The 27,410-nt window shown below is 51.6% G+C and overlaps 3 protein-coding genes and 1 pseudogene across 13 annotated transcripts in view; 2 read left to right on the plus strand and 2 right to left on the minus strand.

Moving 5' to 3' along the window:
* Smpd4 (sphingomyelin phosphodiesterase 4) overlaps positions 1–14,207 on the plus strand; it is a 24,948-nt gene extending 10,741 nt beyond the window's left edge. For 5 of the 6 annotated variants that reach the window (XM_031363292.1, XM_031363291.1, XM_031363289.1 and 2 more), the window contains 11 exons: positions 918–989; positions 4,602–4,688; positions 7,634–7,779; positions 8,387–8,477; positions 8,871–8,971; positions 9,496–9,659; positions 10,386–10,582; positions 10,890–11,120; positions 11,223–11,354; positions 11,465–11,593; positions 11,743–14,207. In XM_031363292.1, coding sequence (XP_031219152.1) covers positions 918–989; positions 4,602–4,688; positions 7,634–7,779; positions 8,387–8,477; positions 8,871–8,971; positions 9,496–9,659; positions 10,386–10,582; positions 10,890–11,120; positions 11,223–11,354; positions 11,465–11,593; positions 11,743–12,069 — 1,677 coding nt within the window. In that variant the 3' untranslated portion in view covers positions 12,070–14,207. The remainder of the gene's footprint in view (positions 1–917; positions 990–4,601; positions 4,689–7,633; positions 7,780–8,386; positions 8,478–8,870; positions 8,972–9,495; positions 9,660–10,385; positions 10,583–10,889; positions 11,121–11,222; positions 11,355–11,464; positions 11,594–11,742) is intronic. The other variant, XM_031363290.1, reaches the window with a different exon arrangement.
* Positions 14,208–15,738: 1,531 nt separating this feature from the next.
* LOC116086240 lies at positions 15,739–17,765 on the minus strand (annotated as a pseudogene).
* LOC116085667 (coiled-coil domain-containing protein 74A-like) lies at positions 17,707–22,357 on the plus strand. Of its 2 annotated transcripts, XM_031363301.1 has the most exons (8): positions 17,707–18,022; positions 18,877–18,921; positions 19,342–19,401; positions 20,109–20,274; positions 21,340–21,523; positions 21,605–21,684; positions 21,759–21,815; positions 21,982–22,357. In XM_031363301.1, the coding sequence occupies exons 1-8, from the start codon at positions 17,764–17,766 to the stop codon at positions 22,223–22,225; spliced, it is 1,095 nt and encodes a 364-aa protein (XP_031219161.1). In that variant the 5' UTR covers positions 17,707–17,763; the 3' UTR covers positions 22,226–22,357. The 2 variants fall into 2 exon arrangements, with proteins under 2 accessions (XP_031219161.1, XP_031219162.1); XM_031363302.1 differs by lacking the exon at positions 21,340–21,523 and having other exon boundaries at positions 21,759–21,874.
* Positions 22,358–22,870: 513 nt separating this feature from the next.
* The window catches only part of Med15 (mediator complex subunit 15), a 74,558-nt gene continuing 70,018 nt past the window's right edge, over positions 22,871–27,410 (minus strand). For 4 of the 5 annotated variants that reach the window (XM_031363299.1, XM_031363298.1, XM_031363295.1 and 1 more), the window contains 8 exons: positions 27,113–27,240; positions 26,816–26,950; positions 26,683–26,746; positions 25,645–25,711; positions 25,102–25,262; positions 24,848–25,014; positions 24,363–24,461; positions 22,871–23,933 (listed from right to left, as the gene is read on the minus strand). In XM_031363299.1, the coding sequence (XP_031219159.1) occupies positions 23,797–23,933; positions 24,363–24,461; positions 24,848–25,014; positions 25,102–25,262; positions 25,645–25,711; positions 26,683–26,746; positions 26,816–26,950; positions 27,113–27,240 (958 nt within the window). In that variant the 3' untranslated portion in view covers positions 22,871–23,796. Of the gene's footprint in view, positions 23,934–24,358; positions 24,462–24,847; positions 25,015–25,101; positions 25,263–25,644; positions 25,712–26,682; positions 26,747–26,815; positions 26,951–27,112; positions 27,241–27,410 lie in introns of all 5 variants that reach the window. The other variant, XM_031363300.1, reaches the window with a different exon arrangement.

Genomic DNA, 27,410 nt, shown 5'->3' on the forward strand with positions numbered 1-27,410 from the left:
TCTGTGTAGTCCAGGCTGGCTTAGAACTCCAGGTTCATGTACTTCAGGCTCCTATGTGTAGTGTCATGTACATGTAATTGTTGTGCATATGTGTGCCTGTGTGGGCTTATGTGTACCACATGCATGCAGTTACCTGCAGAGGTCAGGAGAGCTCTTCAGATTCCTTTGAACTGGAGTTACAGATGGTTGTAAGCCACTGTGTGGGTGCTGGGAACTGAACCACTGAAAGAGTAGCAAGTGCTCTTCACTGCTGAGCCCCTCCAAACTGCATTAAACATATTCTTAATTCTTTGGGAATTCCATACATGCATATAATGTATTTGGATCATGTTCACCCCCACCATTCCTCCCAGACCCACTCCCCATTCCCTACTTCTCCTAGCTTCCTGAGCTTACCCTTTCCTCCTTCCTTCCTTCCCTCCTTTCCCTCCTCTCTCCTTCATCCCTTCTCTCCCTCCCTTTTTCCCTCTCTCCCTCCCTCCCTTCTTCTCCCCCTCCCTCCTTCTGTCCCTCCTTCTTTTGTTCTTTTCTTTTTTCCTTTTGTAACTCAGAGTCCAGTCTGCATTGCCCATCTACTCATGAGTATGGGGCTATCCCTTGGGGCTTGGTTGACCAACCAGGAGGGTGCACTGTTAAAGACTCACACACACGCACGCACGCACGCACGCACGCACGCACGCACGCACGTCATCAATTGCTAGTTCCAAAGCTTTGCCCTGTGTTTTCTTCTGAGTTTTGTGGTTTCAGCTCTTGTCACTATTCCATTTCACATTAATTCTTGTGTGGGATCGGGTACTTTGCAGCTTTCTTTGTCATGTGCACAGCCTGTTTCCAGCACCATTTGTTGGAAACACTTCCTCACCATTACATGGTGCAGTGCCATGGTGACAGTTTGATCAGTTACTATCCTTTTGCAGGTTTTTGTGGAAATGTGGCTTCATCATTACTCCCTAGAGATGTACCAAAAAATGCAGTCCCCTCATGCCAAGGTATGTCTCTGCTCATTATCCCTTCTCCTGTCTCAAGCCCTGGCTAGGCTGCTATATCTTGTCCTTAGCATGAGTCACTTGTCTCAGATTGGATGAGGGGAAGCAGAAGCTCATTGGTCGCCCTCACTCAGATAATGTACAGAAGAGGTGACCCTGCCTTCCTGAGGTCCTCCCTGTGCAGCTGCATAGCCCTTCCCACCACTGGGGAATGGTTCAGGACTGATGCTCCTTGTGTTCTGGGACAAGGCAAGCTATGGCTCTCCTTGGGATCCATGTCTAACTTCTCCACTGTCATCAGCAGTACCTTGATACTTTCAGGTGGCCATGAGCAAGCCCTACATGCTGTGTTGACCTTATACCTCTTTGGCCTGCTTGCTGCTCTGAATTGTGACCATTTGTGCTGTGTGGGTTCTGGGACCCTCCTGCATGTGGCCTGGCCTGCTTCCTCCTCCCCTCTTCTTCAGCCTTTCCCTTGCATTCCTCCCTGGGTAGCACACTCATTTTCAGAGATGTGGAGGTAGCAGGGTCCCTGGAATCTTCTGGTGGTGGTGTCCCTTGGGAAAGTACTCTACTGGGCTTGTTAGAATAAAACCGTTCTGTTCAGTTAGTGAATGGCCTAGTGGGTATTGAGAGTCACAGAGCCATACACAAGCAGCGTCAATAGACACTGCTGCTTGCATCTCCTTACTCTGTGGAGACTAATCTTGTCACTGCTAGGTGGATTCTTGAGCACTTGCTTTAAAGTGGAGTGAGTGGATGATGGTATCCACATTGAGTCTTGTGACTCAGTATTGCACCCTGGGTTCTGCTACCAGAGTCCAATCTGTAGCTATTGCCACTCCAATCTTCTGCAGTGTTGAAGATGGAGATTCTCTCCTACTAAGCGCAGAGCTTCCCAAACCTCCAGTCATGGTATCACAATGGAGAGGGAGGGCAGGGAAAGGCTGAAGACTCTGGGACCTGTACACCACAGAGAGCCTGTGACACCCTTCCTGCTTCCAGCCAGAGTTACTCCTGCTCTCTGCTGGCACATGGAAGGCTGGGACTGTGCTTCCCTAGGTTCCCAAGCCCCGAAGCTGGCCCAGCTTTGTCCACATGGCTTGGCCTTGCTGAGGCAAGCTTGCTTTGCTGCAGCGTCTTCCTCATTATGCTTGCTGTCTTTCCAGTGAGTGGAAGCCACACTTGCTTTCAAGAACCAGAAAGGCCCTTCTGGATGGTCTCCTCTGACGATTCTGCTTCTGTGGTCAGAGGGAAGGGTCAGTGGCTGTCTTTGTGTTGGGAATGAGGTACTTTCCTCTTGTTCCCACAACCACTTCCTCTTGGCCAGACCTTGGGTGGGTGAGATGTGCTGGGAAGATTGGTGCTCCCTGGCCAGACTCTGTACTTTTCTGACTTCTACTGACACTGAACATAAAGCCCAAAGGTTTCCAATGGCTGGAAACCAGGAAAGATGGCTGCAGAAGTTGCCCTCTTCCACAGCTCCTGTTACTGGGGTCTGCACCGTACCTTCCAGATAGCCTTTCCAGTACCCACCAACCCTGACTGCCACATGAAGAATATTTGACACCTGAGATCCCACTCTGATCAGACTGTGCAGAGTATGTGTTCACTGCCAGGACTGGGAGCAGTGCTAGGTGTGGCCTATGGGATGCTAAAACCTGCCTTGTGTTTCTTCATGAAGGGGCACTGCAGCTGAGCCTGGGGTCTGGCACAAAGGAACCTGTGTGGAAGGGCCTTAGCTCCCCTCACTGGAGGATCAGTCTCTAGCAAGATTGTTCTTTCCTCTCCTGTTGCAGTTGATGGGCATGCTGGTAGGGCATGGCCTTTGTGCACTGGCGTTGGGCTGTGCTTTGATGAAGGAACTTTAGCAGGCAGTGAGTGGTGCTGCAGGGAGGTCGGGCAGAGGGTGCTTGTGTGGGGCTGGAGGCTTGCTGGCTTGGCTGTTACCTCTGCTGCCCTGGGCTGTCCCTGCCTCTAGGGGGATGCTACTCTGCAGATTCCTGAGGGTTCCTTCCTGTGTGTGAGATTAAAAAGTAGGAATGGCTGTCTTCCGAGTTGGAACTAGTAAGCACCTTTAGCAGTTTCCAGTGTAGGGACAGAACAGCCTGGTAGTCCAAGCCTGGGCCTGGGTCCATCTCCTTAGATCTTAGAGAGCCCCTAAAGGAAGGATATGTATGGTTTCAGATTTACGAGAGTTGATTCTTTCATATATTTACCCCTTGATTTGGTCAATATATTCCCTCCTCCCCCTTTCCTGGTACTGGGAGTCCAACCTAGAGCCTCATACATGCTAGGCAGTCTCTCTATCATTGAGCTGTATTTCCCATGGATTTGATAAAGTTCTTGTCCAATCAGCCCATGGAAGCTCCTCAGTCCTCCTCACTCAGTACTGAGAGACGGTGGCCTCAGGGCCTGTTCCCCTGTATTCCCACATCTTTGCATCATTAACTCCCTTGTATAAGATGCTCTTGCACATAACTTAACTGTCCTACTTTTTTTTTTAAGATTTATTTATTTATTTTTATACTCATATACGTGACTACACTGTAGCTGTACAGATGGTTGTGAGCCTTCATGTAGTTGTTGGGAACTGAATTTTAGGACATCTGCTCGCTCCAGTTGACCTCGCTTGCTCCGGTCAACTCTGACCACTCAGGCCCAAAGATTTATTTATTATTATACATAAGTACACTGTAGCTGTCCTGACACACCAGAAGAAGGCGTCAGGTCTCATTACAGTTGGTTGTGAGTCACCATGTTGTTGCTGGGATTTGAACTCAGGACCTTTGGAAGAACATTCAGTGTTCTTACCCACTGAGCCATCTCACCAGCTCCCTTAACTGTCCTCTTTTAAGGTTTCCCTACATGGCCTGTGATCCCAGCACTTCAGAGGCTGAGGCAGAAGAATTTAAGTTCCAGGCCCACATAGACTGCCATGTGAAAGAGACCCTGTCTCAATACAAAATAAATAAACTTCAGGATTAGTTATAGTGCCTCATCCACACACTCGGGACAGATGCCTTTCTAAAATATTTTAAACTCAGTTGCTCAAATCCATGTGGAAGCCTACACATACTGAGGGCAGCTGTACATTTTCCTCTTCCTGCAGAGTCCTGTGCTTGGCTCAGGTTTTTGTTTTTGTTTCTGAGCCTCAAGGCTTCCTAGGCCTTGGTGGCAGCAGCATGTTCCAGCGACAATGAGATTTTGGGCGTTAGGCCGTTATGTGTGACGTCATATAAATAACCACGTATCATCATCTTAGGGACAGTGTTACACTTCTAAAAAAACAGAACTGGGCAGACTTCAGAGTGGCTGAGGCCTTCAGCCCCAGTAGCCTAGGACCTCCTGGTGATCTTGAGGGCTGAGCAGCTGTGGAGGTGATCTTGAGGATGCCCCTGTCTCAGCTGGGGCTTACTGTGGGACCCAGGGCTGCTGGGCAGAGTTTGTTGGGTATTGCCACTGATGAACTTTTGTTCTTGTTTTTTGTTTTTTCTCCTTTGTTCTTTCTTCTGGGCTCCTTGTGTTTTGTCTCTCCCCATCCCCCTTCCCCTCCCCTTCCCCACCCTGTATGTCCTCCAATCTGCCTCTTGGCCTTTCTCTGTTGTCTCTCAGTTGGAGGTTCTACACTACCGACTCACTGTCTCCAGCGCCCTCCACAGCCCTGCCCAACCCAGCCTCCAGGCCCTCCACGCCTACCAAGTACTGGCCTTTCCTTCCCTTCCCCTTCCCCAAGGTGGGCGCAGAGTGTGTGTTGGTACGGTGCCAGAGTAAGGTCTCCCAGAAATCTGCTATGGTCCTTAAGAGGCAAGTCTTGAGCAGAATGAAGCCCATGTGCTAGAGGCAGGCCTGATTGGGCCTTCAGATTGACTTGCCCTTCAGGTTTGCAGGCTAGCCTGGTTTGGATGTATGACCATGTATCTATGTTAAGGCACACAGCCTGGCAGGGCATAGATTATGGAATCTTCCTCCTAAGCCCCTAGCCAGCAGAGCTGTCTCAGCTTCTCTGGTTTTTCCGGAGAGCCTTGCAGTGGTCTGACTTGTCCTCACTATTCAGAGGACTGATGTATGATATGGCTGCTGTCCTGTTCAGAGTTGTTACCCAGCCTGAAGGATGCAGCTCTATCACAAAATACAGATTCCCCTAGAGCCCTCAGGGCTGTCAGTCCTGCTGAGCCCAGCCTCTTACAGACTTCTTCAGAGGCAATGAGAGCAAGTGGTGGCCTCATGGAGATTGCTGCCTGCTTAGGCAGAAATGACCAGTGTGTGAACAGATTTGAGGGCAGTAGAATGTCGCTCAGATCTCAGGTATTTGGGGAAATGGAATTAGCTGATTTGTGAGAACCTGGAAATGGGGAGATGTGCTCCCAAACAGGGCTGTGTCTGATTTATCCTGGGGAAGAACATATAACAGTTGACACTGAATTTGAACAAAGATGAGAAAACAGTGCTTGCTCACTGAGTGTTGCTGGCATGGGATGATAAATGCTTCTTGCAGTGGGGTTCCCACTCATAAGCAGCAGATAGTGAGGAGATCCTATGGGAGGGCTCATCAATGACACAGCTTCCTGGGAAGACCCCATAGGAGGAGAGCTGTGAAGATGACCTGGGAGGCTGGACATAGTGGGAAATGCTGTAGGTTTGAGGAGCACATTCTTATGTCATTACAAAGTGCAGATGGCACTAGGGACATCAATAGCACGTGAGTGCCCCCATTCAACACTCTAGGAGAGGGGAAGAGATTGATAGGGCATTTATCTGACCAGGAAGGGTGGGCAGGGCTGGCCATCTAGAACCTCCATAACAACCTGGGTAAGGTGAAGCAGTGCTTGCTGCTAGGGGAATGGGGCTCCTGTGAAGGTGCCGCTTGCTTTCTAAACTGAGAAACTGAGCTGATGGCACTGCTCAGGAGAGACGCTGTATGCAGAGAGGAGAGTATGAGTTGGCTAGCCTGGCCTGATGGTCTTTAGTATTGATTAGTCTGTGTGATTATTGTATGTTCTAATCCATTTTCTATTAAGTGTCACAGACTAGTCAGTTATAAAGACAAAAGTTTTGCTTTTTTTTTTTTTTCTCTCAATGCTGGTCCACAGTGGGGGAGGGAGTTGCATCTGAAAATGGCTTTATTGCAGACATCATGGTAAGAGACAGGTGGTGTTATTGAGACCAAAGTAGATCTGCACTTGTGAGGAGGCTGTGGGCAGACTGCCTTTTGAGGCTCATCAGAGCCTCAATGCAACTGTCTCAAAAAGTGCAGGGCTGGGAGTATAGTTCAGTGCCCCAGACCTTGCAAACCTTACTCAGATCCTGGGTTCAGTCCCCAGAGGCCAGACTGGCTTTATGGCACTCACTAGGGAGATGACCCATTAACCTTCTGGTTGTGTGATGGGATTGAGCCCTTCTGAGGCATCCCTAATCAGAATTTTCTGATCTTCAAGATCATCAGGCCTCACCTCTTAGTACTGCACTGTGGGATTGGGTTAGCTCTCATGTTCGGAAGGGGTAGGCTCTTCCTTAGAAGCAGCGAAAATTCCCTTTAAAGTTTAAAGTTCCAATAAGCAGAAGAGAAGAACCCCACCTTAGGTTTAGCTGGTGTGGTCCACCTGGACCGTAGGGCCTTTCCTCCCCTTTTCTTTCTTAGTGAGACAGTTTTATTATATAGTCTTGGCTGACCTGCTTTGTAGGCCGCGATGGCCTAGAACTCTTGGCAGTCCCCCTGTCTCTACCTCCTAAGTGCTGGGATTGCAGGCATGTGCCACCATGCACAATTGTTACGACTGGGAGGCCTGAGTAGACAGAGCCCCGTGGACTCATGGACTCATGTGTGACACACGGCCAGGCCCTTTACCCAGGCCCTTTACCAGTCTTAGCCCCACAAGTCATCAAGGTCCGACAGATGTAGGGGACGTGGATGTGCCTGACTGGACTCACTCCTGCCTCCAGGTAGCATCACTACAGGACATTCCAAGCACCACCTAAATGCATGCTCAAAAACCAGAGAGCCCAAGCACCCAGAAAAGGCTCCTTTGGGTTCAGAGATCTTGTGTTTATGTTTAAAATTCACCTCACAAGCTTGAGAATACTCTTGTCCTGGGGACTTTAGGTCTACTGGCAGTGGTGGAAGTAACTCCCTGGCTTCCTCCAGGGTGGAGTCCTCATCTGGCTGTGACCAGGACAGGCAGCTGGGAGGGGCTGGGATTGTGGCTGGAGAAGGAATTGGGGAGATAAACACTCCTGCTTGAGCAAGGTGAGTCCTGGTGAGCCTTTTGTAGGTGTTGGGAAGCAGGCAGGCAACCTTGGATCCAGAGTTTCAGTGGACTAGGAGCCTGCTCTGTTCTCACCCTCTAGCTCAGCAGGAGGCAGAGCCCTGAGGCCCAGCATAGGTTGCAGTGTCTGCTGGTGCATGGCTGAGTGTTGCTAAGGTGGGGTATAAATTGTTCTTTGCTGACTTGTCTGCTCTCACCAGCCCACCTAGGATAGGCACAAGGCCACATGTTCCCATGTGTGAGCTGGTGTCAGTTCAGATCTGGCAGCATGAGGTGACATGCCTGGCCTGCTGCTTATCTCCTGTGGGGCTCCAAAACCACGAGAGATGAGCAGAAGGTATGTAGTTCTCATCTGGCCTTGACACCCTCCCTCCTTCCTAGGAGTCCTTCACGCCTACTGAAGAGCATGTGCTGGTGGTGCGCCTGCTGCTGAAGCACCTGCATGCCTTTGCCAACAGCCTGAAGCCAGATCAGACTTCGCCATCGGCACACTCCCATGCCACCAGTCCCCTGGAGGAGTTCAAACGGTGGGTGTAGGATGGGTGGGGCTTCTGGGCCTTGCTTCCCTTATGCTCACTCTGATCCCTGTTGGCCTGTTTGTTTTTTGGCTGCTTCAGCTTTGAAAACCTCCCCTTTTAGATCAGTGGGTCTTGCCCTTCTTAATGCTGTCTGACCCTTTAATGCAGTTCCTCATGTTGTGATGACCCCCAACCATAACATTATCTTGTTGCTGCTTCAAAACTGTAATTTTGCTGTTGTTGTGAACTGTAATGTAAATATCTGCTATGCAGGATATCTGATATGCAATTCCTTTGGGGGTCTCCACCCACAAGTTGAGAGCCACTGCTCTAGATGCTCCCTATGCCTTGGGAAGAGCTGGCCAAACAGAGATTACAGCCTTGCTGATCTCTTATCCTTTACCTTAGTCAGGAGGAAGGCTGGTGCCACTGACTTCAAAGGCAGCCTATTCACTGTGTTCTTAACCTTGTTGGTTTCTTCTGGAGAATCAGGCTAGAAACAGATCTTACCTCAGGGGAGTGTGTTCAGTGTTCCCTACTGGCAGAACAGACTCACTAGCCAGGGCTAGTCTTAGATACAGGCAAGTGACAGCTCATGACTCTTTTATCCCCACAGGGCTGCTGTGCCTCGCTTTGTCCAGCAGAAGCTGTATGTCTTCCTGCAGCACTGTTTTGGCCACTGGCCTCTAGATGCATCCTTCAGAGCTGTAAGCACAAACACCTGCCCTTGCCCTCTCCCTCTCTATTGACTTCTATGGCATGATGTTGGCAGCCTGTGGGGTGGGCTGACAGGACAGGATGGGCTTATCACAGACCTTAGAGATGAAGCCTTGCTTTGTCTTGTCGTTCTGTTGGCCATACTCAGCCCTCAGGGGCTGGCATGAGGTACTTATGTTCCTGGAGGATGCAGGAAAACTCGTTCACTCACTGGCATCTACACTGAAGTCAAGAAAACAGAGTTCAGAGCCCAGCATTGCATCAAACTCTTCAGCTAGGGCACAGATCTTTTTAGCCAGGTCCAGATCACTAACAGGTGTACCTGAAAGTCAAGTGCACCAGCCTACAAGCACAGGCCTTCTGGGCACATATGTTTCTCATAGGTCTTGGAGATGTGGCTGAGCTACTTGCAGCCATGGAGGTATGCCCCAGAGAAACAAGCTCAGGGCAGCGATTCCCAGCCACGGTGTGTGTCGGAGAAGTGGTGAGTATCCCCAGCCTGCCTGTTTCAGTGATGTCATTGCCCTCTGGAACAGAAGCTGCCTGAGGGACAGGTACTAAGTAAGCTAGGCACAATGTGCTTCGGGTCTTGGTCTTGAGTACACAGTGACCCTGGAACTCCATCTCTTTGTTTGGCCTAGCCTGGCTCCATTGTCACCTACCTCCCTACCTACGGCACAGAGTAACTGCCATGTCCCATTATCTTATATTCCTGTGGTACTGGGTCACTGACTTTTTCTTCCTGGGGTCCCAGACTTGCCCTTCCCATCCCATTCTAGCAGACCTTGCTGAGGTGTCCATTGCTCTCCTGAGAAAGGTCATATGTTTGAGGCTCACTCATACACACCAGAGGACTGAGGTGTTCCCTGCCTGATGTCTGTGACTCCCTTGTATGGCAGCAGAAGCTGGAGGCATCAGGAAGGGTAGGCTTTAGGAGTGAGGAACAGTATGACCCAGCCTCCAACAAGAGGTCACTCCAGCTGGCCCCATCTTGCTACCTGTCTCCAGGGCACCCTTCATCCAGGAAAACCTGCTGATGTACACCAAGCTGTTTGTGAGCTTCCTGAACCGTGCTCTACGCACAGACCTTGTCAGCCCCAAGAATGCACTCATGGTCTTCCGAGTGGCTAAGGTCTTTGCCCAGCCCAACCTGACTGAGATGATCCAGAAAGGTGAGTCTTCAGTCCTGGGCAGGCTCCACTGTGTGAGCTAGTACCTTAGCTGCTGAGAAACTGCGAATACAGGGACCTAGGGTTGCTGCCTGCCTCGAGGAGGTTCTCTGTGGCTGGGAACTTTGCACATCAAAAGTAGATAAAAGTGCTTAGTTTGGTTAATGTCCCCTTTCGAGTGCTGGCAGCCAGGCAATGGCTATGCTGAGCTCAAAGACTTGGGCTTCGGGGCTCTAAGAGGTAGCTCTCAAAACTGCTGTTTTCCCCTATTGACTGGTGGGCAGTGGCAGGCATTGGCTGCTGTCACTCTGCTAGCACAGTGTCTACTGTTGGCTGCTGTTGCTGTTGCTCAGGCTCCTAAGTGTTAGAGCTGGGCCTTTGAGCTACCAACTCCCTAAGACAGTGCACAGGTACCCCTGAGACAGTGCACAGGTACCCCTGAGACAGTGCACAGGTACCCCTGAGACAGTGCACAGGTACCCCTGAGACAGTGCACAGGTACCCCTGAGATAGTACACAGGTACCCCTGAGACAGTACACAGGTACCCCTGAGACAGTGCACAGGTACCCCTGAGACAGTGCACAGGTATTCACTGAGACAGTACACATTTAGGAGGCCCTGGAGTACTTGCACCAGGTATTTCAGGTAATTTTCAGAAAATTTTCTGGAGTCTTTACCGGGAGCCCTTGGAAGCATGTGCCAGACGTAGCTTACATCTTGCCTTCTAGGTGAGCAGCTGTTCCTAGAGCCAGAGCTCATCATTCCCCACCGCCAACATCGGCTCTTCACAGCTACCACCAGCTTCCTGTCACCGTGGCCCCCTGTTGTGACAGATGCCTCATTCAAGGTGAAGAGCCATGTCTACAGCCTGGAGGGCCAAGACTGCAAATATACCCCAATGTTTGGTCCTGAAGTCCGAACCTTGGTGAGTGGCCAAAAGTCCACCTAATGTGGGGTCCTGGAAGCTGTGGGGACCAGCAGAACCAAGGAAGGGGTTTTCAGTGCAGAGAGAAGGGAGAAAGGCTGGGTATTGAGTGGATGCTCTAAGTGTAATTGCTAGGTTTTTATCATACTGAAGATTGTCCACCCTATTAATTATAAGATGTCCCTTTTCCCTCTGGGTAGACACTCCTAGAGCTGGTTCCTCAGGGCCACCCTGCCCAGATGGCAGGGACACCACTTCCTTTGGTGGGTGCTTGAGCCTGTTTGCAGTGCCTGTGCCTTTCTTGCAGGTCTTGCGCCTTGCTCAGCTCATCACACAGGCCAAGCAGACTGCTAAGTCCATCTCTGATCAGTATGTGGAGAGCCCAACTGGCCACTCTTTCCTGTCATGGCTTGGCTTTGGCTTCATAGACACAAATAGCTACCCAGCCAATGACCTGGATGAAATGGGTCAGGAAAGCATCCGCAAGACAGACGAGTACCTAGAGAAGGCCCTGGAGTACCTGCGCCAGATATTCCGGGTATGTCCCATACAGGTCCCTCTGTGAGGGTCTCAGTCAGTGGGGGTGAAGAGCTTTCCCTTCCTTCCCTTTAAAATTGAAAGCAGAGGCCTTTCCCTGCAGCTCAGTGAAGCCCAGCTAGCCCAGCTCACGCTTGCCCTGGGGAGTGCGAGAGATGAGAATGGGAAGCAGCAGCTCCCGGATTGCATTGTGGGGGAAGAAGGACTCATCCTTACACCGTTAGGCCGCTACCAGGTAAACCATCTCAGTCACAAGGGGCATATAACGGTCACATGATCTGTCCTTGCCCAAGTTGTTTGCTAAGATATATTTTTTGGAATTATTCCCACTGTTTGGGTTTATAGATCATTAATGGTCTGCGAAGGTTTGAGATTGAGTACCAGGGAGACTTAGAGCTGCAGCCTATCCGGAGCTACGAAATCACCAGTCTGGTCCGTGCACTTTTCCGGCTGTCCTCTGCCATCAACCGCAGAGTAAGTAAGCAGCAGGGACAGCTGGGATGCCCTAGACATAGCTTCCAGAGTGCATGCACTTCTGTCCTAGACAGCATCTTCCCCTTCACAGTCCCGCATTAAGGAGGGGTGCTGTATCCCCAACTGCTGAGTCCTTGTTTGTTCTCCAGTTTGCAGGCCAGATGGCAGCTCTGTGCTCCCGGAATGACTTCCTTGGCAGCTTCTGTCGCTACCACCTCACTGAGCCTGCCTTGAACAGACACCTACTGAGCCCTGTAGGGCGGAGGCAGGTCACCAATCCTGCCCGGGGCCCCAGGCTCAGCCTCCGTTTCCTGGGCAGTTACCGGACACTGCTCCTGCTCCTGATGGCCTTCTTTGTGGCTTCTTTGTTCTGCATTGGGCCCCTGCCCTGCTCCTTGCTCCTGGTCCTAGGATACGTCCTCTATGCCGTAGCTATGACTCTGCTCACTGAGCGGGGGAAGCTGCACCAGCTCTGAGCTGCTGGCCACCCTCTCCTGAGCAGACTGTGGCAGGTTGCTTAGAAGCCAGGAATAGAGGGGTAGGCCATCTTCAGAGTTCTTGGGAGTGGTTTCCCTGCAATGGGGGAGTTATTCAAAAGAACAGAGTTGGAAGGGAGAGTGATCCAGGCAGGCCTGACATGGAAGTGCCAGTGTCAGTTCATAAGCCATTGTGTAAGACAATCAGTACCGGCCATGGCTCCTCACCTGCAGTCCAAGGGCACACAAGCAGCTGACCTAGTATTCAAGGACTTTGTGACCATTTCATGATTCAGCTGTACAGAGCTAAGGAACTAGTGTGCCCACAGCAGGCCCTAGTTCTCGGATCTGTGGGAGTTGATCCTGTGTCTCTCTGAGGTGGGCAGAACAGGTTGTGATATTTTCTCTCCAGGGCATGAAATACCAGGGCAGCAGCTCAGTATCCACTCCAGATGAGAAGCAAAGTTTTTAAGAGACTGAGCTTGGGGGTGAAGGCTAGGTCCTGCTGATCTCTGTGGACACAAAACACAGCTACATTGGTTTTGCCTGTAAATCTAAGGAATGTCACATTTCTAACAACACCTGTATGAAAAAACCACCTTCACATCAAAGCTAAGACACCAAAGGGCTCATTCACCCTGCAGATGATGCTGGCAACACCATCTCCATGGTGTTCTTAAACCAGCCCTTTGTTTGGGTGTGTATAGCTGTTTTTAAGGAAAAATAAGGAAAAAACAAACCAAAAAACAAAAAATACCCCAAAAATCAAGACCTGTTTTTCTTCAAGCTTATCACTGGGCTTTGTATTTCAATGTAACTTCAGAATACATCATGGGAACCATGACCAAAAGTTAGGTCAAAACACAACTAACCAAGGATCCGAATAAACCATTCTTGCTTCGGAGACTGTCTGGGCTAAGTCTTTAGCCTAGTCACCTGCCTAGGGTCCCTGGCACTTGGGAACCATGGAGCAAGCTCCTGGACACAGTACCACCTTACCTTGTGATGCAGTTCTTTCTGCCTGGAGTTCTGTCTCCTGCCTAGGGCACGTTAGATTTAACTTCTTCGAAAACAAGACCAAGGCAGACTAACCCTGAGGTGGGGTGCAGACCCTGTGGTGCCCTGAGAACTGATTTCCCTGCCCAACACCTCAGAACTGGCTCTGTCATCCAGAACAAATACCACTTCGGCTTCCAGGAACTTCCTTTTGTTAAACAGTGTCATTTTTATTTTATGTGAGTGGATGTTGCTTGTGTCTGCTCATCACATGTATATGCATTGCTGAAGGAGGCCAGAACAGGGAGTCAGTTGGGTGCTAGAGTGCTTCTTCAGCCTCCATAATCTTAAGAGTTGTGGGCAGATGGAGCTGATCTCTATTAGCCAGCTCCAGGCCAGCATCTTCCCAGGGGTACAAACCACTTATGGTGAGAAGGGAAGTTGCCATTTGAGTGTTCACTGTTTCCCTGGTCAGAGTTGAATGACTAGCTCTTATCAATAACCCTATCAATTTTTATCTTTTGAGTGTGGGGTAGAAATAGTTTCTCTGTGTAGCCCAGGCTGGCCTCGAGCTCAGAGATAAGCTTATGCTTCCCAAGTGTGGGAGTCAAAGGCCTATGCCACCACTTTACCTGGCCTATCAGTATTTATGAGGTTAAACTTTTTATTTTTTTACTCTTGAAAGTTTCACATACACGTATTGGTCACTTCTACCCCAAGTCCCCTGGAGTTTTTTTTTTAGACTGATTTATTGGGGGATGTAGTACATGCGTGTGTGCCATGTATGGACATAGGTCAAAGTAGAAGTTGAAGGAGTCAGCTCTCCTATCATGGGGGTTTGAGAAATGGAACTAGGTTAGGCTTCAAAGCATGTGTCACTGGCTGTCAGCTTTCAGTTGTCAACTTGATTCACCCAGGAAAGGGATTTTTTCTTGATTGATATAGCCCACTTAAAGTGGTACCATCCCTGGGCAGGTGGGCCTGGGCTGTATAAGAAAGGTAGCTGAAAGTGAGCTGGGGAGAAAGCCCCAAGCAGTGTTCTTTCTTTAGTTCCTGCTTCAGGCTCCTGCCTTGAGTTCCTTCTTGGCATCTGTCTATGATAGACTATAACCTGTAAGCTAAAATAAACCCTCTGATGCCCATTTTGCTTTTCTTTTGGTCATGGTATTTATCCCAGCAACAAAAACCAAAATAGGATGCACAACTAAGCTATCTCCCTGTTTTGGTTTATTTTTAGGATAAGATCTCACTGTAGCCTATGATGAAATTCAGTATCCTGGGCTAGGATTATAGGTATGAGCTTCAAGGATCAGTTTGAAATGATCTTTTTTTTATTATTTGTGCATTTGTTCCTTTTGAAGACAGGATTTCATTATGTAGCTCTGGCTGGCCCGGAACTCACTATTGTAGATCAGGCTTTTTGCTATGCAAAGGATGGACGTCTAGGGCAGGGACATGGTAGGCAAGTGCCAAACACTGACCCATTGGGAGGTGACTTTTGCATGGCCTCCTTAGAAATAAAGTTTCCAAACCAGGCATTAATCTTAGGATTCAGAAAGGAGGCAGAGGCAGATCTTTCAAGTTTGAAGCCAGCCTGGCCTATGTAGCTAAACTATGTCTCGAATGAATGGATGAATGAATGAATGAATAAATAAATAATAAATGATCTGCCATGGCATAAAAAGTAAGTGGCTTAGTTTTCAAGTGGATAAGAGATGAGCCAGCAGTTAAGAGAGCTTCCTGCTCTTCGAGAAGAACTGAGTTTGGTTCCCAGCATACAGGCTGCTTACAACTGCCCGTAACTCCAGCTCCAGGGCTCAGTGCCCTCACAAGCACGCCCGCAGTATACACTCATACAGGTAAAACAAAAAAACCTAAAACCCAACAAGCCAGGACTTGCTTGTGTTAGACCCTGCTGGCTGGGTTCTCTAGGTTCTCAAGCACTTCCTTCAAAGACCCCTCCTGGGTTTTGTTTTCTTTTTCTTTTTGAAAGAAAAACTAACATTTATTGAGCACCTACAGGTATGTACACATAAACATGTATGTGTATACACACACGCCCTTATATAATGTATATCCAGTCTTGTGCAAGGAGTTCTCATCTACAACATTCTATTTGATGCTCACACCAACCCTGTGAAGTAGGTATTATCCTCATGTAGCCCTGGCTGTCCTGGAACTCACTCTGTAGAGCAGGCTGGCCTCAAACTCAGAAATCTGCCTGCCTCTGCCTCCCAAATGCTGGGATTAAAGGCATGCGCCACCACCGCCCGGCTGAGTTTAAAGTCTCAAATTCCATCCCATCCCTGTTCTTTCCTACCCGCTTGAGCCCTTCCCTTCCTATCCTTGAAGCCCTTGGCTCCCCAGAAAGGGGCCTGCTCCATCTTACTCTGGGAGAATGCAGTCAGCTGAGGATTAAAACATAAATAAAAAATAAATAGCAAGGTCACGTTCCCAGAGGTGAGGATGTATGTGCCTTCCATACTCATGCTGTGTGAAGTCCCATTCACAGCTGCTGGGGTGAGGGGCAGCACGGCCCTAGTGGGGAAAACTGGGACTCCAGCCGCCAAAGGCTGCAAAAGGTAGGCTAAAGAGGCCCTTTCTGGGCTGCATGTATTTGAGGACATGTGCGGTTGTGGGCACAGTCACCATCCTCCTCCATCTGTCCACATTTCACCAGTGTTTGTGATCCAAGAGATTCAAAATCAGAACATACAAGTTTGTGCTTCACATGTCCCAGGACTGTCATCTCCCCTGTCCTGCTGTCTCCAAGGCCCACAGACACCAGTTCCTGAAGGAAAGAATAGGTTATTCCCATGGTCACATCCAGAGTCGCCTTGCCCAGGAGGAGTTGCACCTTCCCTGATTTGTGGATGAGCCGCTTGCCCACTTGACCCTCTGTCAGGTCAGCCAAGGTACAAGCATTCTCTGCTAGCCTGGCTTCCTGGTCTTTTTCCTGCTTTATGACTACCATCTGTCTATCCTCGCCCTGCACCTGTCTTGATAGGCTTGATGTCCTGAGTGGGCGGCTGCCTGGGAAGGGTATCAGGCAGCTGAAGGAACAGCAGCTCCTCATCCTTCATGAGGCTCAGCCCCTGAGCAGCTCTGCAACAGACGCGTCCTTTGGGAGACCAGGGGTCTTCCTGGCTGCTCTTGGAGGGTCTTTCACCTTGGCCTCCTCTTCCTCATCCCGTGGCTCCTCTTTCACTTTTACAGCAGGCACGTCCACCTCCATGTCTTCTTCCTTGGGGCCAGCTGAAAAAGGCATAGCATCTGGCTCTAAACTCTCCTTAAAAAGCCACCCTGAATGAGCCAGTGGCAGCTGCACTGGCATGTTCCGTGTGTCATTCTATAGTCCTGGGTCATCGAGGAAATCATCCTTCTCCAGCATGGGAAGGATCTGCTTGGTTTCTTCACGTTTCTTTCTTCTTCTTCTTCTTCTTCTTCTTTTTTTTTTTTTGCGCCACCACCCAGCAGATATATTTATTATTAAGTACACTGTAGCTGTCTTCAGATGCACCAGAAGAGGGCGTCAGATCTCATTACGGGTGGTTGTGAGCCACCATGTGGTTGCTGGGATTTGAACTCAGGACCTTCTGTAGAGCAGTCGGTGCTCTTACCCGCTGAGCCATCTCGCCAGCCCTTTCTTCTCTTTTTTGATGTTGATGATAGAAGTCCCATGTCTGACATACCCACTGCCTTATCCCAGTCCCCCCCCCCTTTTTTTTTTTCATAATTCTGCCGGACCCTGCTCGAAGATATAGAATGGGACTGGATCACTTCTGGGCAGCCACGTCCCCGTCCGTGATCCTCACGCTGGCAGTCTCTGTCGCGTTCATGCTTTTCCTTCTTCATAGTTATTTCTTCTTTTGGCTTTTCTTTGATCTTCCGACTGATGATATTTGGAGTGAAGGTTTTCTTCTTGACTCCACCAAGGATGAGGTTCCGGGAACGGATGGTGGGAAGGCGACCTGGCGTAAGCGGGGTGATCAGTCCCGGGCCCCCAGAGAGAAGGGGTCGCGGCCCTCCAGGATTGCTGGGCTCGCCCGCGGCGTTGCCTTCCGATTCCGTGAGTGTTGGAAGATTTTTGAAACTATGTATCCAAAAATGTGAACTATTAAAATGAAAGACTAAGACCCACTTTAAATGCCAGTGCTTTGGCAGATATCTATAATCCCGGTTTTACACAATGAATTCCAAGCTAGCTTGCGCTACAGAGTGAAACCCTGGTTCAAAAGTACAAGCGGGGTTAGGGTGATGGCTCAGAAGGTATAGTGGTTTCTGCCCAAGCAGGAGCACCTAAATTAGGGTCCCTAGCACCCACATGAGAAGTGGGGAGGGAAGGTGCACACCCGGGGTCTTAGCTCTGGAAGCCGGGGAAATGGGAAGATCCTGGGGCTCACGGGCCAGCCCAGCTAGGCACAAGACGAGACAGATCTCTTCTCAAAAGCTACGAAGTGGAGAGTGAGACCCGACGTCGAGCGCTGGTCTCCACCCGCGCACGCACCGCACACAGAGCACTGTAATAAGAACTACGGTTCCGACGGGTTCAGTCAGGAGCCTTGGTTTATGCCGAACGTGGTCTCAGGCCCCGCCCCGCGGCGCGCCCCGCCCACCCCGCCCTCTCTGGCGCGCCCGTTCCCATGGCGACCGGGTGCCAGGCTCCAGCAGCCAGTACTGAGCGGCGGCGACGCCTTCATGAGCGGGGCCGGGCTGGCGGCCGGGGCGCGGCCCCTCAGCTCAGCCGCCCCGGGCTCCCGGGGTGCGGTCCGCCTACGCCCGCGCCCTCCCGCCGGCCTGCAGCACGCGGGTGCGCAGCCGCCTTCGCTTGGGCTCAGCGAAGCACTGAAGCGGGTCCTCGACCTGGAAAAGAGCCTGCAGTTCCTACAGCAGCAGCACTCGGAGACGCTAGTCAAACTCCACGAGGAGATCGAGCACCTGAAGCGGGAGAACAAGGGTGAGCCTTGGGGTGCTGGCCCAGCATTTACAACCTGAAGGTCACGGCCGTCAACTCTGAACTGTCTCCGGGTGTGGGGAAGGACGCGCGGGAGGCTTCTCTTTGGTAGGGCCTGCCGACAGGCTCAGTCCTCCTGGGCCCACCAGCCCAGATGAACACTGACCCTCCTGTGCATTCTGTGCAGGGCAGGGTGTAGTCCAGCTCGTTATTTAAAACCGTTGCCGAAGCTAAACAGCACAGCAAATTCCTTTAAATGGTCACCAGCTAGGCATATCCAGTTTTAGGGGTTGCCAGGATGCTGCTCCACATCCCTTAAAGCCAGGGCACCCTTTATGCTCCCCAACCCCAAGACTTGGCCTACTCAGAACTTCAGGCCACCCCGTGACATAAATGCTCTTCACTCTGTCTACATCTCAGCTAGGGTCCCTCTGCTTCCTCCCACTCCATGCCTGTGCCGCGGTTTCCTCCTCTTTCAGGTGCTGTCTGTACCTGGACTGCCAATGATTCTCTCAGTGGGCATCTTATGACATTAGGACTCTGCTTGAGGCTCACCCTGTGTCCAACTGACCAGCCCCATGTCACACCCCACTTACCATTGCCAGGGGCTCCTGGAAGGCTAGTCATCCTGTCTCACTTCAGTAGCCCTGCAGCCCTGCCCCTGCCTGGCCTAGTGGATGGGCATCTTGCAGGTGTTGGGGATGACAGGGATCAGCTAGAGGCATTTCTGGTCTGAGATGCCTGAGGTAAAGGCTTGGTGGAAAAAGCTGGTGGGACCCATGGGAAGAGCAGGCCGCATTTGTGCTTGGAGTGGCTGTAGATTTCAAGTGTAATAAGGAGTATTTGCTTGCTTTCAGATCTCCACTACAAGCTAATCATGAATGAGAAGCCTCAGAAAAAAGGTAGGACTCAGGTGCTTTCGGGAAGTTAACACAGAGCCCTGCATGCTAACCCAGAAGGGACCAGATCTGGGCACTTGGACAGGTGGCACCTTCCCCAGCCACAGCTTGCTTGCTTGCTTGCTTGTTCTCAACACCAAAGGCGTGAGGTGTGTGCAGTAGGGATAGTGAGAAGGCTGTACACCCTTCCTCTGCTGGGCAGAACTCCTGAGACAGGAGTGGCCTGGGCGGCCTCATCCCCTGGTAGGACAGTTGCTGTGGTGCCTGCCTCTGGTTCCCCAGCCCTGTACCACTGATTCCTTACACTTGAGTGAGGTGTTTCTTAGCACACTCCCTGTGTGGAATACATCCCTGCTCGAGCATGGAGAGCCAGGTAGCAGGCAGAAGCAGGTTCTCAGGCTGAGCCCTGCATCTTCCCCACAGGCAGCACCTCCACATGGAGCCTTCACTCTGGCAAGTCTGCCTCCAATTCCACAACGTCCGGTGAGCCAGGGCCCAGGCTGGGCAGTCAGCGGGAGGTGTTGCCTAGAGTTGAAAACCCTCTTTCGAAAAGGGGGTGGCCCTGATATCCTATGTACAGAAACAACCAAGAAGGAGACTGGGCCAGGAGTCCTTGAGGGGACGCTCTACAAGCAAGACAAGGCCTGGCTGTCAGTGTAGCACAGCCAGATGATGTAGCAGGCCCACCCAGGTAGGGTAGTGAGTGAGTAGCCGAGCCATTAACAAAAGAACTCAAGTACGTTCCAAGTCCCTATTTTCTCCGGGGAGGAGGATATGTGCTCCATGAAGGGCCCCACACCCTACCCATGACATCTCAGGGACAAAATAAACAGAGCCTCTTCTCCCAGTTGCCTCATATGGGAGGCTACACAACTTCACTAGCAGCAGCCCCAGCTGACCTGCAGGCCTTGGAAAATAAATGCATGCAGGCCAGATGCCAGGCCCGTACAGTTTGTTCTACCCCAAATGGAAGGCAGCAGCCTTCACTGTGGCTTTTCTGACACAAGCAGCAGGTACCACCACAGGCTCCACTCTCTATGCTTTATTCTCTGAAGTCCTCCTGAGAGTGTTCAGTATAGCAGAGGGAAGTGATGCAGGTTCAGGGCTTCCTGGGTACATTGGTTGATCCTAGAGAATGGGCCTGTGGCTCCCAAGGCCTTTAGTGATAGCCCTGTTGGTGTGCCCTGCAGCCAACTCTCAAGGCAAGACCAGGCCCCAGCCCAGCTCCTTCAAGAAACAAGAGCTGAAGTCTGACGCCCTCCAAAAGACAGAACTGGAAGAGCAGTCACTCAGCAGTGCTGCCCTGTCCCACAGCAGCAAGCTGGACAGAGTCCCTGGGGCTCAGGGACAGGCCAAGTAAGGCCTGCTTGCACCTGAGGACCAGGCCTGCACCCCAAGGGCCCCAAGCTTACCCTTAATAGGTTTCCACCCTGGGACCAGCAGGCTACCTTGTTTTCATCTTGATGGACTGGACTCCATTATGATGAAAATGGGGTTCAGGGAGCTGCCAGGCTGTTGTCCATATCCTGGGTACTATGTTACTCTCTCCTGGGGGTCCTACAGAGACCCCTGGCTAACCTTACCTACAGGGGACCAGTGGAAACCCCTAAACTACTGTTTTCTTTTCCTTTTCCCTTTTTATTTATTTATTTATTTATTTATTTATTTTGAGACAGGGTTTCTCTGTATAGCCCTGGCTATCCTGGAACTCACTCTGTAGACCAGGCTGCAAACTCAGAAATCTGCCTGCCTCTGCCTCCCGAGTGCTGGGATTAAAGGTGTGTGCCACCACCGCCCGGCTACTGTTTTCTTAGAGAAGAGACAAAGTGATTTGGTTTTCTATTTTGCTTGGAGGAGGGTTGGAGGGGCAACCAGGTTCTTAGGATGCAGTCCTGGCTGGCTTGGAGCTTACTCTTTAGGCTTTTAGCCTCAGCAAGCTACCTGCCTCTGCCTCCAGAGTGTGTACCATCACACCTGTCTTTAAAAACAAAAACAAAAGCCAAGAACAGAGTTGGATTCCTGGGCTGGCCTGTGTCTGATCAATCTGTCTTTGGGAGGCATGGGTTAAAAGTACTGAGCCGGACCAAGCTCTTGGTAACCCGTTTCCTCAGTAGTACAACCAAGACAGGCCCTTACTCTGCAGTCCCAATTCCAGGAACTACTCTGGATCCAAGAAACAAGCTGGGTGGGGTTGCCTGGCAGCTGGCTGGGTGGGCTTGCCTGGAGCTAGTTGGTTGCTTCTTCAACATAGGGGGTGAAGAGACAGACCCAGGTCACAGCTGGCTCCAGATCACTCTGGCTAGTGGGCAACGGAAACAGGCCTCTTCCACACTGGCAGGCATGGGTGCTGCCCCAGGGAGGTGGTGGGTGGGTGGCTAGACCACTCCCACAGTTCGCCTTTGGGCCGCTGTAATGTTTCAGAGACGAGGATGCAGAGGCCTCTAATTCAGGGGCCACGTTGGTGGGGGGCAGCCATGGCCGGCAAGGGACAGGGATGGCTCCCTTAATGAGCCTGCCCCCGCACCTGCGCAAGCCTACCACAATGCAGCAGTGTGAGGTGGTCATCCGTCAGCTGTGGAACGCCAACCTCCTGCAGGCCCAGGAGGTGAGGCCCTGGGCAGGCACATGACCCTGAATGCCAGTGGCCCAGGACACTGTACCCACCACGCCTCTCCCTGCCTTTCAGCTACGGCATCTCAAGTCACTCCTGGAAGGGAATCAGAGGCCCAAAGCTGCAGCTGAGGAGGCTGGGCTGGGCTCTCCAAAGTGAGTGCCTTGTACCCAGCACCCTGCCCTAGCCTAGAGGGGGTGTGGGCCTCACAACTAACTTCCTTTCTCAGGGACCAGGACTCCGTGCAGTTTCCCAAGGTCACGGCCAAGAGCCTTAGTAAGAAGTGGTGAGTCCCAAGCACAGGGAGTGGGTGTCCCCACAGATTGGTGCCACAAGGGACAGAAGGTAAGGGTGTCCACAAAAAAAGCCAAACAAGCCCTGCTCCCAGCCTAGACACTGGGGCAGGGCACCCTTGAGGCAGCTGGCAGACACTCTCTTGTTCTCCGCCCTAGCCTAATTCTGAGCCCAATGCCTGCTGCAGAGCGAGGCATCCTGCCTGCTTTGAAACAGAGCCTGAAGAACAACTTTGCCGAGCGGCAGAAAAGGCTGCAAGTAGTGCAGAGCCGCCGCCTGCACCGCTCTGTGCTGCTGAGCAGGCGCCCTGGAGCCCGGCCATCCTCTCTCGATAGCGGTTCACACCAACCCTATTTCGCAGCCACACGAAATTCCAAAACAGACAGAACCCACGACAGATAAAAGCACTTGCTCTCAGAAATGAGGAGACTGTCTATTTTCTCTATTTTACTATTCCTGCATTTATGCAAAGGCACATAATAGAATGTTACTGTCCTTCTACCTGTAGACTGAAAATAAAAATTGTTTCTCCAAGTCCCAAGCTTCCTTCTTCACTGATATCAGACGTCTCCTAAGCCAAGTGTCTCTGCTACTCTAAGTGCCGTGTCTCGGCAGCCAAGGCTGGTGGATCCTAGGGGTGCTGGGCACCAGCTATCCTAAGTGGCATTCTGGGCCAGCTGGCTTTGTTACTTGACTGGCCTCAGGGCTACCTTCTACTAGGCACATGGGCACTGGGCATTGGGTGTTGCCTGGACACCCAATGCTACTGACAACAGTCATGTGGGCTAGGGTGCTTGAGGCCTCACAGGATGACAACTGGAAGAGACCTGTCCTCCACAGCTATGCACTTCTGGAGTGGTCAGCCTGTGCCTACTCCTTCTGGCAGCAGACTTCACAAGGCCACTGTCCTCTCCCTCAGTAGAATCAGACCAGAGCCTGGGCAGGAATCATGATATGATGTCAGAAAGTAGATGAAGTCCAAGGTTTCTCAAGATGGACAGTGGCCTCAGACTTGGAAAAAGGTAGATGCAATAAACGCCTGACAAACACAGGAATAATAAATTTATTATAAGAATCATATGACAGAGTAGTGCACATATAAAAAGGGGAATTTATTTTCACCAGAGTGCTCCCCATTGCTGCCCAGTGTGGCAAGTGCCATCTGGCAGCATTCTGAAGGAAACCCACTCTTGGTGGTGGTACAGAGAATAAGAGAGTATGGTGTTGAGGCTGGCGGGTCCCAATGACAGTATCTGGCTAGCTGCCTGTGCCTCACAGCACTGACAGCCCTTCACCCAAGATTGGTGCAGGAATGTCAGGGTCAGCCCCCTGCCCCAGCTGGCTCTCCTCCTCACATGCCTGTGAGGAAGCCCATAAAGTGGAGGTCCTGCTGGTGGCAGAGAACCTGTGGATGCCGTATTGGCCTTTCTTCCAGACTGAAATCTGTGCCCTGGATTCAGACGTATTCTTGTGATGTGTCCACATGCCTTAGGAGGCACAGCCTGAACCCTAGTGTGACTGGAGAATTGTATGTATAGTGAGGGTTTCCTATGTCCTCCACATTCTCCAGATATGAGTACAATGTATTGCAACACGGAGATGCTTTGATGGGACCCTGAGTTCTCATGCTGCTGAGTGGACATGGAAGCCCAGAAAGGCTGTAGGAAGCATGGCTGTAGGAAGTGTGGGGCCTGACCTCTGGAAAAACAGAAACCAAAAAAATAACCAAACAAACCAAACCAATGGAAAACCTTCTGGGGAACCCCCTGGCCCTCATGCAGCCAGTTCCACGGCTGCTCAGTCAGTACTGCACAAGAATGGGGAGACAGCTGGCAGGTCCCCAAGACAGAAGGTAAAAGCAGGGAAGCTAACCTAACCCAGGCCCTCTAAGAAACCAACACCTAGTAATGTCTGGTAGGCGGTGTGAGATCTTCAGCCAGAAGGGCTGCTGGCAGTCCTGAAGTTCCAGTTTGCTAGGCAGCTGAGAGGCAGGCCTGGTGGATGCTCTGGGCCCAGGTGTTGAGCAGGGCTGTGACTGAGTGCTTGTCGGGGAGCTGCAGCAGCCTGGAGGTCATGCACCGGTGCACTGACTGCAGAAAGGGGTTGGCATCTGCAACACAGCAGCAGCTGTGAGTGCTGAGCCACCTGGGCTGGCTCTTGGAGCACTTCTGTGAAGGTACACCACTGCTTCATCTCCTGCACCCCCAGTGGTGGGATCTTCCAGTCAAACTTTCAGTTAAGAGCTGGGATTTCTATGGAGTCTAGGGCCCCAAACAGTCCCTGCTATGTGCTAATAAAACCCAGGTACCGTTCCCACCCAAGAGACTCTATCACACAGACAGACCTACATGAGCTCCTGCTGGTGGCCTGGGACACTTTGTAGAGCTTCAAAGGAATGTCATGAACTTGACTGCCCACCCCCACTTGACAGGTACCCTAGAGCTGTTGTAGGCAAAGATCAGAGGATACAGTGGCCCTTCTATCTGTCCAACCTATTCTGTCCACTGGGTCCCTGTGTGGCTCCTCTAGGCTCACCTACCATATTGCCACTGACGGTCGATCCACATAGGGCTCTGGGCAGGGTAGTCAGCAGGCACACTGAGCTCCAGTGGTGGCACACTAGGGAGGTCCTTGTCATCTGTGACACAAAACTGCTCATGCAACCTGGCTGACAGCCTGGCAAGCACCAACACAAGCAGAGTGAGCCTGCCCACCTCACCCCTGCTCCTGAAAGGCTCTCTATACTCTACAGGGTTTCAATGAAGCCTGCTACAGATCTAGAGGCCTCTTACATCCTCAGGCTTCCAAAGGCAGGAAACACCTTGTGCAGATAGGATTGTGCCAATGGTTGCCTCAGGACCACAGCTACTTTTGAGGAGAAAGATAAATGCATAGGGTGGGAGACTGGAGGACCTGGGGAGTTGGGGGAGGGATACCCCAGGGAATAACAAGTGAGGCAGAGCAGCAGTGAGCAGGCCTCCAGCATGGATGGCAAACTGCCCCACCCCAACCCTGGCCACTCACCCAGCTTGCAGATCAGGTGGACAGTACCGTTGTTGCTGCAGTGAGAAGGGTCCAAGTTCACTAGGAACTTTGGATCCAGCCTTGCCACTTCACCTTGCAGCACATTGGGTATGCTCTGCCGCTCATCCTCCTCCAACCTGCGCTTCCGGGAACACAGCACTGGGGACCTGGAGGAATCAACCCAAGTGATTATGCAGATGTGTCACAGCCTCTGGGCTGCTGCTTATCACTAGGCTCAACCTGAGTGTACATACACGATAGGTGGGCCATGGATGGCCATCATGGCTGGCACAAATGTGCGGTACAGGGAATGGTTGAAGACAGGTGAACGGATGTTGGCCAGGACTGCATCTAGGAGTGGTTGGCACAGGTCCTGCTGTTTGGTTGGAAGAACTGGGGGTGGTGGGGGTGTAGGCTAGAGACAAAACAGAATGGGTCAGTGGTATAGGCTCAAGGCTCATCCATTCTGAGGAGTCTTCCAAACCTCAGGTCCTCGTTAGCTCTCAAGCTCTGGAGGCTTCGTCTACAGCCTCCACTCTGATAGCACACACACTGGCGGCCACTTCAGAATAGATTCCCAGCCTTGTAGCCTCTCTCCCATCTTAGTGCTCCCCTACCCAGGCTGTGGCCCAAACACAACTGCAGATGCAGGGAATGGGGTGGGATGCAGACTGACTTCTCCCCTTCACTGACTATTCATTCCCCTGGCTAGAATCCTGACAGGTCCTGTCTTTAGCAATCAAACTCCTGACCGTAAAGCCTCCTTCCAGCAGGGTGGGTCCTTGGCTTCCACTCACCACTGCCATGTCATTCTTGAGCTTCTCTAGGGCAATCTCACACTTCTGCAGGGTCTTCAGGGGACACCTAAGGGCACATGAAATGACATTCTGCTGGAGGGATGGAGCAGGTAACTCTCGTCCCGACCACCATCTTGGTAGCTTCTTGGGCCTCAGCCACTGGAAATGTCACAAGAATCCCAGGTAGCCCACCAGCTTCCTTCAGGACAGACCCAGATGGCCTCATTCTCACCAGGACCAGCTCTTGCCACATCTTGGCCCTGGAAGACTGAATAGCTGTAGCAGGCCCTGGATCCCACAGTGACCACTAAGTATCTGGGAGGACTTTCCTGAAGGACAGCAGAGCCTAGCATGTGCCGAGCTGTGGTACTCAGCAGGTGTAGGGACAGCAGAGCCTAGCATGTGCCGAGCTGTGGTACTCAGGAGGTGTAGGGACAGCAGAGCCTAGCATGTGCTGAGCTGTGGTGCTCAGCAGGTGTGGAGACACATCCATATACAGCCCTGAACACTGGTGTTAGCAGCACCCTGTGGTTGGTGGGCAGGAGTTGGAAGCCTGACAGCCTACTGTCATCCATGAGCTTCTCACGGGCTCCATTTGGGTTCATCTATAAAACTAGTGCACACAGCTACAGCTGGGCCTAGAGCCCAGAGGGTGAGTGAGACAAGCTGTCTGCCAAAGGTCAGTGGGCAGTCAGGAAGAGTCCAGGGCAGATTCAGCTAACCTGTCATGTCTAGCTGAAGGGAGGGGACACTACAAGCCAGCACCTAGCATTGTTGACCATGAGCTAAGCTATGACAGTCACAGTGAAAACGTGAGGACCACAAATCTTGAACAGGGTTGAAAGGTGGGTGCTGGAAAGGTGCCAGTAGGGTTGAAGTTTCCCTGCACACCTTACTTGTAAAGTCACGTGAGCCTCAGGCATGGTCACAGAGAGCAGTTGGGCCTTTTGTTAGACCCATACTGTCACCAAGTCTTGGGGACCCTGTGTGAGCTGGGGCACAACACAGCCCTGCCCAAGGCTCTGGGCCAGTGCTCACCGCTTAGAGGGATCGGTGAGAATGTCCAGCAGGCTCTTCATCTTACTTAAGTCCTTTTTTCTGTCTGGGAAAGAAAGGGACACTAAGAACAGGCCCTGGGTGTCTGGCCCCATCCTGCTCTTGGCTAGCCTACCTTCATTCTTGTCGATCTTGTTGATCATGCGTCGCAGGGGCTCGATGTACTTGGACAGTTGCTTCAGCTTGTCCAGGTACTGCTGCTCCTCAGCCTGGCTGGAGCCAGCTGGGCTCATGACAGAGCTGGGGTTCACTATAGGGGACAGGGTGGGTAAGATGGATGGCTACAACCTGTGGGACAGGTGTCACAGAGATCTGAAGGTTCTAAGAGCCCTTTACATGGTCTGAGCCCTTGGGAGGGGAAGGGGATTTAGGCACCTTGTAAAGCTGTCCACCCAGCCCAGGCCCAACTTACCAGGGGTGTTTAAAGGTCCAGGGGAAGGGACGCTGAAGTTCTGTGGGGTACGTGCTGTCACTGGGCTCTGAGAAGGCTGTGGTGAGGGGCTAGGCAGGAAGCTGCTTGGAGATGGGGCAGGGCCGGAGCTGCAGCCAAGTGAATAAAAGCAGGTCTAAGGTGGGGCAGTGGTGGCGAATGCCTTTAATCCCAGCACTTGGGAGGCAGGGGCAGGCGGATTTCTGAGTTTCAGGCCAGCCTGATCTACAGAGTGAGTTCCAGGACAGCCAGGGCCACACAGAGAAACCCTGTCTCGGAA

This window comes from Mastomys coucha, unplaced genomic scaffold (assembly GCF_008632895.1).
Source record: "Mastomys coucha isolate ucsf_1 unplaced genomic scaffold, UCSF_Mcou_1 pScaffold12, whole genome shotgun sequence".
NCBI lineage: Eukaryota > Metazoa > Chordata > Mammalia > Rodentia > Muridae > Mastomys > Mastomys coucha.

Excerpts from the sequence above, each read along its gene's own strand:
- LOC116085667 (XM_031363301.1), top strand. The coding sequence starts at position 17,764 with ATGAGCGGGGCCGGGCTGGCGGCCGGGGCGCGGCCCCTCAGCTCAGCC. Across the intron at positions 20,275-21,339 it reads GGGGCTCAGGGACAGGCCAA|AGACGAGGATGCAGAGGCCT; the intron begins GTAAGGCCTGCT and ends GTAATGTTTCAG. Across the intron at positions 21,524-21,604 it reads ACCTCCTGCAGGCCCAGGAG|CTACGGCATCTCAAGTCACT; the intron begins GTGAGGCCCTGG and ends CCTGCCTTTCAG.